The sequence below is a fragment of the Spea bombifrons genome, chromosome 8 (assembly GCF_027358695.1).
Source record: "Spea bombifrons isolate aSpeBom1 chromosome 8, aSpeBom1.2.pri, whole genome shotgun sequence".
NCBI classification, from domain to species: domain Eukaryota; kingdom Metazoa; phylum Chordata; class Amphibia; order Anura; family Pelobatidae; genus Spea; species Spea bombifrons.
The window spans coordinates 33,254,810-33,268,864 of NC_071094.1; the positions used below are offsets into that span (position 1 = coordinate 33,254,810).

Consider the following 14,055-nt stretch of genomic DNA (forward strand, 5'->3'; position numbering starts at 1 on the left):
AAAACAATGTTTTAATGTAAGTCCCGGGCAGGCACCCGTTGCCATGGCGTGCGGACGCACAGGTCACACACCCCTAAAGCCGGCCCTGCAACCAGGGGCATCAAACATAACATTCGTAGCAAAAGCACAAATTGGGAGTCCTGTATATGATCCCAGCATTGTAGAATAAGGTGTCAGCACCATAATGTGTGATGCTGACAATCTGCCCCCTCACCCTGGGGACTTTGGGGTAAAAACCCTGAGACTTCCCCGGTATTTTGTATTGTTTGTATGAGCGTTATAGAGACATTCCGAACTCCTGGAAATAAGGGACATTAGTGATATAAAGTGGAACAGATATAGAGGTTCCAAAGCAGGACTGCTCCTAATTAAAAAGGGAAAGTTGGCATATATGCATTATATGCGCTACACCACCGCCTCGTCCCACGCGCCGCCAGTCGCGCTCTTCAGCAGCACACCCGTCTGTCTGCTCTGACGACTCCATGGCAACCCCGCCAGACCCCCTCGCCTACCCGCCCAGTTCTTACGTCAGCGCTAACGGCTCAAGTATTAAAATAAATAAGGGAGGGAGAATCAGTGCCTATGATTGGCCATCCTTCGGCTCGTCTGTCCACCCATTCGATATCTACGCTGTCAGTCGGCGGTGACGTCAGAACTGACGTAAAATCCGCCAGGTTAGGTTGCGTCCTGGTGTTTGTGAATGGGCGTGATCGCAGCCGCGGCCTCCGTCACGTGATCGTGTTTTAATGTTTACATTCGAGGCGGGTGAGGGAAATCCTTTGCCTGAAGGGGGCCCGTTTCGGTTTCATTTCCCGGGAGGAGGAGGCGGTTGTGGCGAGGGGTCGGCCGATGGTGCTCATGCTGGGCTCTAACAACTGACAAGGGAGACAGAGGCCTGGGGGGACCGCCTTATCCGCCGTCTGTCACCAGTACATCGCGCCAAGCATCATGGAGGAGCTAGTGGTGGAGGTGCGGGGCTCCAACGGAGCCTTTTACAAGGTGAGGCCTGCCTGCACGTACGGCGGAGGATCTGCACCTAACCGGCATTTTATCTCCCATCAGGCTAATCCCGAGCTCCAGGCCTAAGACTAATGAATATACGGGTGGGCCTGTGTCTGCGGATAATGACTTGCAAAGTTCCCCTCCCTCCATTCATAGCCCAGTCCTCCCCTGTCTACGCTGAGCATCACCTGCTGCTGCAGCATCCCCAGCCTGGCGTGTAGATCGTGGGCAGCCAGAGCGATGTCTCCCAGAAATGCCCCCAAACCTTTGAAGGCGGTGAGCCTAATCCTGAAGCAGACACTGCAGCTTGTGTCACATCCACTCATGGACCTTCTCTCTAACATCACCTTACACTTAACCCTCCTCTCCTTACTGTGCAGGACACCCCCTCCCGCCATGCCCTCTGTAGGTGTTTTCTACAAATATAGGGATTAGATTACTAAAATATCCATTATTTATAACAATCCAATCCCTGTCCTGCTAGAATATCCAGCACAAGCACAAGTATTTCACAAGTACTGTCGCTCCAGACAGTATTTGGTTAAAGAAGCAGAGTTTTCCTTTTCTTAATAACCTAGAAGACTGAAGTACCAATCAGACCGACTAACATTAAATATTCTCTTAATACAAATATTTTTATATTTTTTTTGGTTACATTTTCTTTTTGATTTGTAACATTGTGAATCAGACCCTCCCCCCTCTATTAAAATGCTCCAGTTTAGGAATATTGCTAATAGGTTGTTTTTGTTCTTCTTTTTCTAGGCATTTGTAAAAGATGTCCACGAAGACTCCATAACTGTTGCTTTTGAAAATAAGTAAGTACCTGGTTTCATTGAAATTGAAGCCAGATGTACTCGGGTCATTTTTATTACATCTGTTCTTTCTCGTTTTTGCTTTTAACGATCTTCGCTCTCAGTCATCCTGAAGCATAGCTCCTAAAATAATATGTAATTTATTAAAAGAAAAATATTTTGTAACGTTTTGATACAATTTTTATTTACTAAAATGTGCAAAAACAACATTATTCATGATTCACTTTTCATCAACAAAACAAAAATGTTTTAAATATAGGTGATGATGTCATAACAGCGTGATGGTTTAGTTGCCTTTGTTTCTTTGCAGAATGTGTATGTAAGTCACTTAGGAAGGGATCAGAGGTTTAAATTTTAGACTGTAGTTGCTGCAAACAACTACTGGCCAACTATATACTGTGTTCTTGAACTTGTGGCAAGTAGGATTATTAGGAGTGGGCAAACTTGTGCACAAGTCTTCCATCCTCAGTGGCCACATTCATTGTGATGAGCCTGTGATGTAAGCAGTTACCAGACAAGTTCTGCACATCAGTATGGGTTGTTTAATCTAGACTGTTCCAGATCAGGGACAGACAGGTATCTGAATGGAGTAGAAGCCCCCAAAATAAATATTTTTTTTCATTTTCTTACATTAAAATTCTGTGAATTTTCCATTAAAAACACTCATCTGCAATTAAAAAAAAATACCTTAATTTGCAGTAGGTGTTTTTTACAGTGATTTGTCAACTTGCTTGAACTTTTATTGATTTATATGGCACCGGTAAAATTAGTACAAGTAATGTGCCTCGCGTGACGATTTTGACTTCTAGGAACAAACGTTAAGGAGGGCTCTGCTCAAAGAAGCCTACAATCCTAAAGAGAGGTTGTGTTATGTGTGGTTGTTATGTGTGTATGCGTTTAGGTACCAATTAAACCTCCTTGAGGATGCTCAGCGAGCTTGTGTCTATTAGCAAACTTGATATTGTAATGAACTATAGTTGAAAACCATGTGTTTGCAGCTGGCAGCCAGAGAGGCAGATCCCATTCCATGATGTAAGGTTTCCTCCACCTGCAAGTTCTAGCAAGGACATCAATGAGAGTGATGAGGTAGAGGTAAGTAGTCCATCCATTGTTTATATTGTATATGGAACCTTTCTTGCTCTTCCATTCCTGTAATGTCTTGAGTATTTAGTACAAATATAGATAATAAACTCTTCTTTTTTTTCATTTATTCTTTTTAGTTTTTGAGGGTGAAAGGCGAAGATGATTTCATGGTAGGTTGTGAGGAATGCCAGTTTAATAAAAAAAATATATATCTATAAAATGCTTTCCGCAGATTAAACGTGATGTATATTACAGAACCATAATGTGTTTGATGTGTATTGTGTTTCCGTCTGACTCAAAAACATGCGCATTTGATAAGGGAACGGGGCAGTGCCAAAGTTTAGTTGAACTAAAACTGGGTAATGTTGCCGTTATTGATGTTTCTAAATATTTCATATTTTTGGGCTTTTGTGTACACCAGAAAATGTGTATATTAAACCATGTAGCCATTTGAACAAGTAGTGAGAAAGAGGTATTAGGATGTGGGGACCTAAATTAACGCCAGTGACCTTATGAGGACATCATTCTCCTTTTGTGATAAATCGGTAACTAGGCTTTTAGCAGGCAAAGTGTGAAAAGAACATGAAACACAGGAATCTGTATGTGGACACCTGACCATCACACCTATATGAGCATGTTGGACATCCCATTCCATAACCCCTGGGCATTAATAAGCAACTGCACCCGCCCTTTGGGACTATAATGGTCTCCGCTTTTCTGGGAGAGCTTTCCACAAGATTTTGGAGTGTTTCTGTAAGAATTTGTACCCAGTCAACAGCCAAAAGAGCAATTGTGAGTTTAGGAACTGATGTTGGAGCGTTCATTGTAAGCCAGGCCTTCTCATCCAATTCGTCCCAAAGGTGTTCAGTGGGGTTCTGTGCGGGCCACTCCAGCTCCTCTGAACCAAACTTATCAAATCACATCTTTATAGACCTTGCTTCATGCACAGGGGCACAGTAATGCTGGAACAGGCCCAGACCATTATCACTCATCCACCAAACTTTACAGCAGGCAGTATGCGTTCTGGTAGGTGGTGTTCTGCTGGCATCTGCAAAACCCAGATTCGTCCATCAGTCTTCCAGATAGTGAAGCATGATTCATCTCAAGAGAATATGTTTCCTCTGCTCCAGAGTTCAGCAGAGGTGTGTTTTACACCACCCTAGCTCACACTTGCCATTGCGCATAGTGGTCTTGTGTGCAGCTGCTCGGCTATAGAAACCCATTTCATGAAGCTCCTGACACGCAGTCCTCTGTAGTGAGTTGTTTAATCTTTTGCCCCACTGAGTACGCGTGGTCTGCCGCTTCATGGCTGGGCAGTTGTTGCTTCTAGACCAGGGGTGTCCAACCTGCGCCCCTCCAGCTGCTGCAGGACTACATCTCCCATAATGCTCTTTCAGCTAATGGGCTGACTGAGTTTGGGAGATCTAGTCCTGCAGCAGCTAGAGGGCCGCAGGTTGGACACGCTTGTTCTAGACGGTTCCGTTTCACAATAATGACACTTACAGTGGATCAGGGCTAGCAGGAAAAAAGGTGGCAAACTGACTTGTGGCAAAGGTGGCATCCTATGACCGTGCCATAACTATTCAGTATGGCTCATTCTAGTGCTAATATTTATGGAAGCAGCTGCCTACCTGCTTGACATTATGTTCCTGTTAGCAATGGATGTGGCTGAAACACCTAAACTCAGTCATTTTTATCATATAGTATACTTTTGATTACATGCAGTAATTTGTATATAATATATTATAGCTAAATGCAAAGTCAGGATACTATGCATGACAGCATTTTTACCCTAGAAACATAGAATTTAACAGCAGGTAAGAGCCATTCAGCCAATCTAATCTGCCCATTTTCCCTGATATAAGGATTCAAACCTCAGTCAGCCTTTGTCCTGTCCCAGAGTCTGAATGGCTTTTTTTTCCCTATCCCTTGCGTGTTTAAATTCCCTTACTGCTCCTGCTGGAAGACTGTTCCATTTATCCAACACTCTCTCATAAAAGTAGAACTTCCTTACATGACATCTAAACCTCTGACCTTCTAGTTATGGAGTATGACCTCTTGTTATGTTTCTCCCACATCACCTTTTTATCTCCTTTCAACCAAGCTATACATGTTGCGTTCCCTTAGTCTTTCCTGATACTTTTTATCCTACGTTCCACTTACCGCTTTTGCAGCCCTCCTGAAAGCTCTCCAATGTATCAATATCATTCTTCTTATGATCTCCAGACCTGTACACAATACAGGTGAGGACTGACCGGAGATCTGTAAAGTGGCAGAACCACCTCCCTCTTCCTGCTACTAATGCCTCTCGCTATACAACCCAGCACCCTGCATCATCAGAAGAGTCTCTCTCGTCTGTTGTCACTGACAGAATATTGCCTGCAATGCCCTGGGAAGTTTACATCCCAAATGCATTATTTTACATTTATCACCATCAAACTGCAGCTGCCGCACACTCGACCATCCTTATAATATACTTAATCATTCATGTTTCAATTTTTCCACCTGGATGGAATCTTTGTATCATCTGCAAAAAAGACATAACACCATTAAGACCTTCTGTAATATCACTAATAAAAAATATTAAAAAGTACTGATCCCACTGGTGGCAAGTCCTTCCTCTAAATATACTCCATTAACTACAACCTCCTGCCTCCCATCACTCCAGATAGTTAACAATCCTATCCTTTAGAAATATAAAACGTGACAGCAATCTCCATTAAAAAATGTTTTTATATTTAACAGAAGATCACTTTCTTGGAAGTCTTCTCTTCCAGCCTTACTGGATCCCGTTTCAGTGCCTACTCCCAACAGTTCCTCTGCTTCCTAAGCTCACTGCTGTTGACCATTGACAATTTTTTGGACATGCATATGTACGATTATAATAAACTAAACAAGCATAAAGCTCTGTTCTCAGCAGTCTGTGTTAGGAGTAAATTGGCTGTACATGCTGCATTCTGCGATCTGGCTTTCAGTTGCATTTGGCAGCAAGCCCCGCGTCCGGAAGTTCCTACCATGCTCCTCTGAACCCTGCAGCACCGAAAACTATGGCAAGCTGCAGGGCCCAAACTGCCAAAGGGCTCCTGCTAAGTTCAGTTCCTGGACTGAATGTTGGCAGCAGACTTCAGTGACTGCTTCAGTATTATCAGGTTTAGATCCAGCAAATATCAAGTCGGGAATACTTTGAAGAGTAATTTGAGGTTTGGTCGACACTGAAACGCGCATGCATTTCATTATGTCTTGTGTTTGAGTTTTGTTCGTACTCCATTTTTTTTGTATGTGCAGCTTTATTAGGTGGTGTTTTTTTCACGCACGTTGATGGTTATTTATAGGAAGAGTTCTACACAAAATGTTGAAATCCATTGTCCCCCCCTCCCCCCCATATGTTTTGCAGGTGTATTCCAGGGCAAATGAGAAAGAGCCATGCTGCTGGTGGCTTGCTAAAGTTAGAATGATAAAGGGTGAGGTAGGAATATATCTTCTTGTTTTCCCTTGTAACTATACATGTTTCAGTCAAATGGAAAAATATTTTCTCATTGAGAATAAAATTCAGTGCTGTATACCGTAATGAAAATTTAGCAGCACATGCAGGAAGATAAGAAGTCTGGGTGTTTTTCTCTTAGATTGTATTACAGTAACACTTTTAGAACATGCAGAAATTAGCTTATATGCAACTGCCTGAAAACATTCTAGTTGAGAAAATGTGCAGTTTTATCTTTTTTTTTTTTTTTTTTTTTTATGCAAGTCATAATAATAAAAAAGTGGTAATTCCCCTTAAATCTGTTGGTGTTATTATTATTCTGCCCAAACGCTCCCCAGCTTATGGCCATACAGCATAGCATTTCAGCACTACAGAAAATATAGATGTACTTACAAGTGTTTATTCCTAAGTAAAATGGCGCTTTAATTAAGTTTTTTTTTTTGTTTTTTTTTCTTATTTACTTTTCTTTTTCTTAGTTTTACGTTATAGAATATGCTGCCTGCGACGCAACATATAATGAAATTGTCACCATAGAACGGCTGCGGTCTGTGAATCCCAACAAGCCTGCAACAAAAAACTCTTTCCATAAGATCAAGTTAGAAGTGCCCGAAGATTTGCGTCAAATGTATGTGTATTTACTAAAACTGGCTGTAAATCTATTCACGTTGACTTCAAAACATCAACTTTTTTCCATCAGTACCTCTGGCACTCCATGTTTGTTTATATGATGAATTGCGTTAGTAGATACTGTCACATTCATCATATGAGATCCCATAGCCTTTCCTGCAAACCCTATCGTAATCTATGCTGTGGAAGGCTACATTAGTGTTTTTTGTGTTTGTTGCGTTATTGAGCATCTTCACAGTTTATTGACTAGTGTATTGTCTAGCGATATCATTAATTTGGGATGTTTGTTTTAGGTGTGCAAAGGAATCTGCCCACAAAGATTTCAAAAAGGCAGTGGGAGCGTTTTCGGTCGCATACGATTCAGAAAGCTGCCAGCTGGTCATTCTGGTAAGAAAAAAAAAACCTAGGTGTTTAGTTCATCATTTTAACTGTCTTTGGAAGGGCCACCAGATTTCATTCAGCAAAGAGCTTTTGAGGTCATAGAAAACGGACTTCAATATGCATTACAATTAAAAGTTACATTTTGAGTCCTGTGATTCTAGAAGACTAATTCACCCTTAAATCTGTATTTGTTTTTTGCCTAGAGTCCTTTATAATGATTCTGAAGTTTAGAATTTTCACCCAGAACTCCTATGTTTAGCAAATAAATCCATTTGACTCTTTCTGCTGTGTTTATCTCTACTTACTCCCTATGTAGTTTACTAAGGGCACACATTTCATGTAAGAAATAGAGTATTAAAACCAGCTTTAGATATTTTACATAATACGTATACTTACAAATACTGTTAACATTTGGTTAAATATGGTGAATATTTTTTTTTTTTTTTTTTTTTACACTATTTGATTTTATTTTTTAGGTCACTGTTTGTTTATCATCAGCCAGTGACCTAATTTGATGTGTTTGTATTATACACAAGTGTTTCAGTCTTTTCCACAAGGTTGAGTGTAGAGTTTTATAGCTGCAATATTACAGTAGTCTTCTTTATTCTATGTTCTGATGTTATGAATGAAAGGTTTCTCCTTTGTTGCGCAGTCTGTCAATGAAGTGACCATAAAAAGGGCAAACATGTTGAGCGATATGCATTTCCGAAGTCTTCGCACCAAACTCTCCCTGATGTTGAGAAATGAAGAAGCCAGCAAACAGCTTGAAGTATGTTACTCTAACTTTACTACATTTATTGTTATTTTTTATAAGATTTTATGGCAAGTGAAACGACGGCATGTATATATGTCTCCTGTAATAAAAAATGTCTTACACAAGACATATGGTAAACATGCAAAGGGGTGTCATATTGCTCTAGATAGTCCCTGATTCATTCACATTTATTATTATTATTATTATTTATTTTGTTTAATTACTTTTTGGGGCAGACTGGGTCTAATATTATCTTCATGGTGGATGTCACTGTCAATGAATAGTTGCATTATATGTTGTTTTTTATGCTTTTATTGAATTTTAGAACTGAAAAGGGGAAAAATGCGTCTTAACCTGAAGGTTACACTATTATAAATCGAAGATAATCTTTCAAAGATGAATTCAATTAGGATTTGTATTCTCAGACATAAATAAAAATCACATGTGAAAGTGGAATAATAGTCCTTTTTAATGGATTCATATGGGCCTGATTAAAGAAGGGGATATGTCCGTTGTCTTCTAAGAGGCCCGGAACATAAATAGTTTTCAACATAAGGAATAACAGCCCCTGTCCAAAATAAGTGCGGACAGAAAAATGAAAGATCCCCTACAGTTTACACTTGTTTTGGACAGGGGTTGTTATTCTTTATACAGTCTACTGTATCTGGATTTGAAACTATAATATAGTAACCGGTATTTCTATTTCTAGTTTTCAAAGTAACCTACAAAGGATCTCAAAGGGAAGACGTCGTCCTTATTGGTTATGACGGCGTGTGCCAGTATTATGGCTCATTCGTGTTACTACTACCTGATTATTCTTTTTCTTTAGAGTTCCAGGCAGTTAGCCTCCCGGTTTCACGAGCAGTTTGTTGTTCGAGAAGATCTGATGGGTCTTGCGATTGGTACACATGGAGCTAATATTCAGCAGGCTAGGAAAGTTCCTGGTGTCACTGCCATCGATCTGGATGAAGACACGTGCACATTTCATATTTATGGAGAGGTAAGACTTTTAACGTTTGCAGTAATATATGCAGCACGTCTGTCTGTACATAATGCGCTAAGCGTTGCATTCTGATTTGTAGGACCAAGATGCTGTAAAGAAAGCTAGAACTTACCTTGAATTTGCTGAAGATGTCATACAAGTCCCTCGAAATTTAGTAGGTATGTAATTTAATTTTGCAAACAAGATCAAAAAATTGTAATCCTCATTTAAAGTGTTTTAACTGTACAGAATGCAGCTGACCGGCTACTCATTTACTGACGGACTACTTTAATATACATTGTTTTATAGACTTTCAGGGACATTAAACTTACCATCTTAAGGGATAACAGCTTCCATCGCTGACCGACATACTGCTGATGTTGGTTTAATGTCTATCGTCCAAGTGTTCACGTGTATAAATTTATATTTGTTTTGTGATTCTGTGACCCTGTTCAACTGTTTCATGGTAAAGCCGCTGGTATACGGGGGTACTTACTGCATTAAGACTCTGACGTTGTCTAGAATATGAAAATATTTTTTTATATGGCCCCCACAGCAGTAGTGCAGGAGATTTTTATCGTTGACTCAATTTAGATGCAATTGAGTCAGCAGGCGGTTAGAATTATTTCATTAATAATTCTTTCATACTGGTTGTATTTATATTATAGGTTTCTTTTTTATGGCACTTATACATGTTTAAATTTCAACCAAGATAGGATTCTTTAGAAAGATTATTTTTGTAACTGGACCATTTTAATAGGGAATATCCTACCATATCCAACCCCCAACATGGTGCGAGTGACCTTTATCCACTGGAAATAATATGGTTCCTTTTATGCTTAGCCATCCAAATAGAAAGCAAAATGCAGAACATGGCGCTTCCCTGAATATGCTTATTCTGCCCAGCATGTTTTTTGCTATTTTCATAAGTCTGCCCCAGGAAAATGTTTCTCTATTTTTATTGTTCCTGGTATCTTCTTACAGGTAAAGTGATTGGAAAAAATGGGAAACTAATTCAGGAAATTGTGGATAAGTCTGGTGTTGTTCGAGTGAGGATTGAAGCAGAAAATGATAAGAATATTTCCCAAGAGGAGGTTTGTGTGAATTTCCCTTTATCATTTTTTGGCGAATTACATTATTTTTTTATGTTGTTGACAGTGCCGCTTATTTATGCCTTAATAAAAATTCTTACAATCCCCAGTCCCAGTTTCCAATATGGTAATTGAGTGCGGTCATATGAATAAACTAGGACACTACCTTATGTGCCTACCTTTTACATGTATGTGCCTACATTTCCAGACCAAAAGACATTATATTGTTCTCTTTTCAGGCCATTTCAAAATAAGTGTATGTATGTGTGCGTGTGTATAATATATATATATATATATATATATATATATATATATATATAATTACATAATATTGACAAAAATTAAATTGGTATTCTGCCCAGGAATCTTTGCTCACACACAGTCTTCCAGGTTGCGGAGACAACTCGGACACAAGGAGGGTTAACTAAAAGGATGGGGCCTGTTTTTATTTTTAAGACCGAAACAACAGATCAAAACAAATAAAAAAAAAAAAAAAAAAAAATCCTTGCTCTTATGAGTGCTAACTAAACAAAGTTCTCTAACCGAACTGCGGTTGGACGGCTTATCTGTTACCAACAAAACCAGGCTACATGTAATAGCAGCAATCAATAATATAGCAGCTCTCCCTCTCAGGGAGTCAAATGATCTCCCTCTGCTCAGGTCAGGAGGCTATTTATCTGCCTCTCCCTTTAATTAGTGAAAACAGGTGAGTACTGATGAGTATGCTGGAATCTCCGGACTGGATTCCCACCTGCTTGTTCCGCTGCTGCTCGTAAACTGTGGAGTGGAGTACTGGCCCACCCTACTCTCCAAGTGCTCCCCCCCCCAGGGACCCAAAAATACACTATTTATCATGGAAACACAATTCCAAACATCTCCCTGGGGCTGGTAAAAACTACTGAGGGTAGTCACCCTGCAAAATATAAGGAGATATATACACTCCATTGTTATCCCATGCTTTCTGTCACAATACATATATATATATATCATTGCTGATGTTACATTGTAAATAATTGAAGAATGCATTACAGTATTGTTGCTGTGTGTTAATATGCATCCCTTGGGGACTTAGACTTTCTTCTTTCTTTTGCTGTCACACAGGGAATGGTTCCTTTTGTGTTTGTGGGAACAAAAGATAGCATTACCAATGCAACCGTTCTTTTGGACTACCACCTTAACTATTTAAAGGTAAATCTAATTGCAATGTGTAAACTGATAATACCATTGGAGTAAATATTTTGATACAGTGCACAGCCTGCTGTTGTCATTGTGTATTTTTATTTTTATGTAATAAATGATGCGTGGAACATGTTTGTTACATCATTACACCAAAGAAAAAACACACCCAGAAAATAATTGTCTCTTTTCCCCAATTACCAAGTAGATTAGTATTTCTTAAAGAGAATAATAATAAAAGGAGGAAAAGAATATCATGCCTCCATGATATTCGGAAAAATGTGGAAAAATGTATTATTTTTTTAATCTTCTCCCCAGGAAGTGGACCAGTTACGCCTGGAAAGGTTACAAATTGATGAACAACTCCGTCAAATTGGAGCTAGCTCCAGGCCTCCACCAAATCGTTCAGATAAAGAGAAAGGATATATGAGTGAAGATTGTAGTGGTATCGGCCGAGGAAGTCGACCTTACAACAACCGAGGGCGCAGCAGACGGGGCGCAGGCTACGCCTCAGGTATGTCTGTCGGAGCCGGGTCACTTTGTTCCTCGCAAGTGGCCAGGCCGGTTTCCAGTTTTAACATAGATACATTTAAGTGCCTGTACTACACAGCATATGCTTAAACAAGGTAATAAGGGTTAAATTTGTGACCCCACTATTCCTGATTCCCTGTCCACTGCATCTATTACCATGATAGCAAATAGCCATGTTGATTGATCCCTTAAGCAGCAGTCAAACTGTTTAAATTGTGTTTATTTTAATAGAGAGAGAGAAGCTGCTGATCGGCCTATGTTTAAAAATAAAAGCGTGAATTTCCTCTAACTATCATGCGTACTTTTAAATACTTATTCCTGGAATAGGATAGTTGGCTGATGGTCAGCCTCCTGTACGCTGCAGAAATATTTCTAGCATTATGCACTATGTACATAGGTGGCATTCTAAGGGTTAAAGTCTCACCACTGCACAAAATTGATATGATCAACGTAAAGCTGTCAAACAATTGCTTCAAGTTACACTTCAAATCTAAAGACTGTAAATATGTGTGGTTTAAAATTCTTGGGCAGGTACAAATTCAGAAGCATCCAATGCCTCTGAGAATGAGTCGGACCACAGAGACGAATTGAGCGATTGGTCTTTGGCCCCAGCTGAAGACGATCGGGATAACTATCTCCGAAGAGGCGATGGACGTAGGCGGGGTGGTCCACGTGGACAAGGGCCAAGGGGACGTGGTGGCTTCAAGCGTAAGTATTATTTTTTTTAAACTATTTTTGTGTTTTGCTAGGAGAATATTAAGGGTTATTATGGTCTTATTATCATAAGGCTCTCTTAAAAGAAGTGCAGTGCAATACAATTAATAAAGAGCAACGCAAATGCATTAAGCACATATATAGCACATATAATTTATTGTGCACGGGCATATTAAAGTATGGTTCTAGTTTCCGAAAGCCTAGTTTAGTTTGCAGTGGTTAAATAAATATTTTCATATTTGTACTTTTGTGTGTTAATCCTCCCTCTCTCATACTTTACTTTCCTTCTCTTCTAGTAAATGATGACTTATCAAGAGCTGACAACCGGCAACGCAATTCGAGAGAGTCTAAAGCAAGGACATCAGACGGTTCCCTCCAGGTATATATATTTATACGTTCTCCAGGTATATTATAAGTTCAAAAATCTCACTTAGTTTTTGTTCTCTAAATTTACTGATATTACTTATTTTGATTTTGTAATACACTTCAATGATCGTAAGAAATGTCTTTTTTCTTAATTAGTTTATTTTAACAAACCATTGGAAACATCAACAGATGTATTAGGTAGATGGGGGTTTTATGAAATGAAGGCCTTATAGAATTATCCTATTAGATAAAATAGAAGGCACCTTAAGAATAATCCTTTTTTTTTTTTCTTTTCTTTTTTTTTTTTTTTAAAGATTCGTATTGACTGCAATAACGAGAGAAGTGTACATACTAAAAGTTTGCAGAACACCTCCATCGAGGGCAACCGCTTGCGCGCCGGCAAAGATCGTGTTCAAAAGAAGGAGAAACCTGAAGGCGTGGATGGCCAGCAAATGGTTAATGGAGTACCGTAACCATACATGTTTGTAGTAATAGACGCAGTAATAGACACAGTCTCAACAAAATAAAATTTAACAAAAGCATCATTTTGCATTAGAGAAACCTGTTAGGCCAAAGACAAAGGGGCAAGTTAATGCAGGATATGAAACAGAGTTCCTGTTAGCCTTATTTTGTTAGTGTTGGCTGTTAACAGTTTTCAAATGTCAGGCGTTGTAAACATTTGCATTAAACATCAAACCTTCTGAGGCTTTCAAGTACATATTGCACTTGATTTAAAAAAAATAAATAAAAAAAGAAAGTATTCTTTGTTTAAAAGAGAAAATAAATGAAAACGTAATAAGCTGTGTGTTGGTATACTTGTGTTCAGTTGTACCATTCTAATGCAGCTGATTAAGATAATAAAAATAGAAACACTGCTATCTTGAAAAACGTAAGATTGAATAATGAATGCGTGTAATTCAGCTGGACTTATGTTTCCTATTGTGCATTACGTCTTATGTCCTTTCACGTGTCTGACTCATTGGAAGTATCTAAGTGGGACCTTAGGTTTGTGTAATATAATGAATTCTCATTTTCATTGGGCAAAAAAACAAAAA

General features: G+C 39.2%; 1 protein-coding gene across 1 annotated transcript; it reads left to right on the forward strand.

The window, feature by feature from the left end:
• The first annotated feature begins 752 nt into the window (after positions 1 to 752).
• Positions 753 to 14,055, forward strand: FMR1 (fragile X messenger ribonucleoprotein 1). Its single transcript, XM_053472806.1, has 16 exons — positions 753 to 999; positions 1,765 to 1,817; positions 2,813 to 2,906; positions 3,035 to 3,067; positions 6,292 to 6,363; positions 6,855 to 7,003; positions 7,299 to 7,392; positions 8,039 to 8,155; positions 8,970 to 9,140; positions 9,223 to 9,301; positions 10,107 to 10,216; positions 11,315 to 11,401; positions 11,708 to 11,903; positions 12,452 to 12,628; positions 12,931 to 13,013; positions 13,315 to 14,055. The coding sequence occupies exons 1-16, from the start codon at positions 949 to 951 to the stop codon at positions 13,471 to 13,473; spliced, it is 1,725 nt and encodes a 574-aa protein (XP_053328781.1). The 5' UTR covers positions 753 to 948; the 3' UTR covers positions 13,474 to 14,055.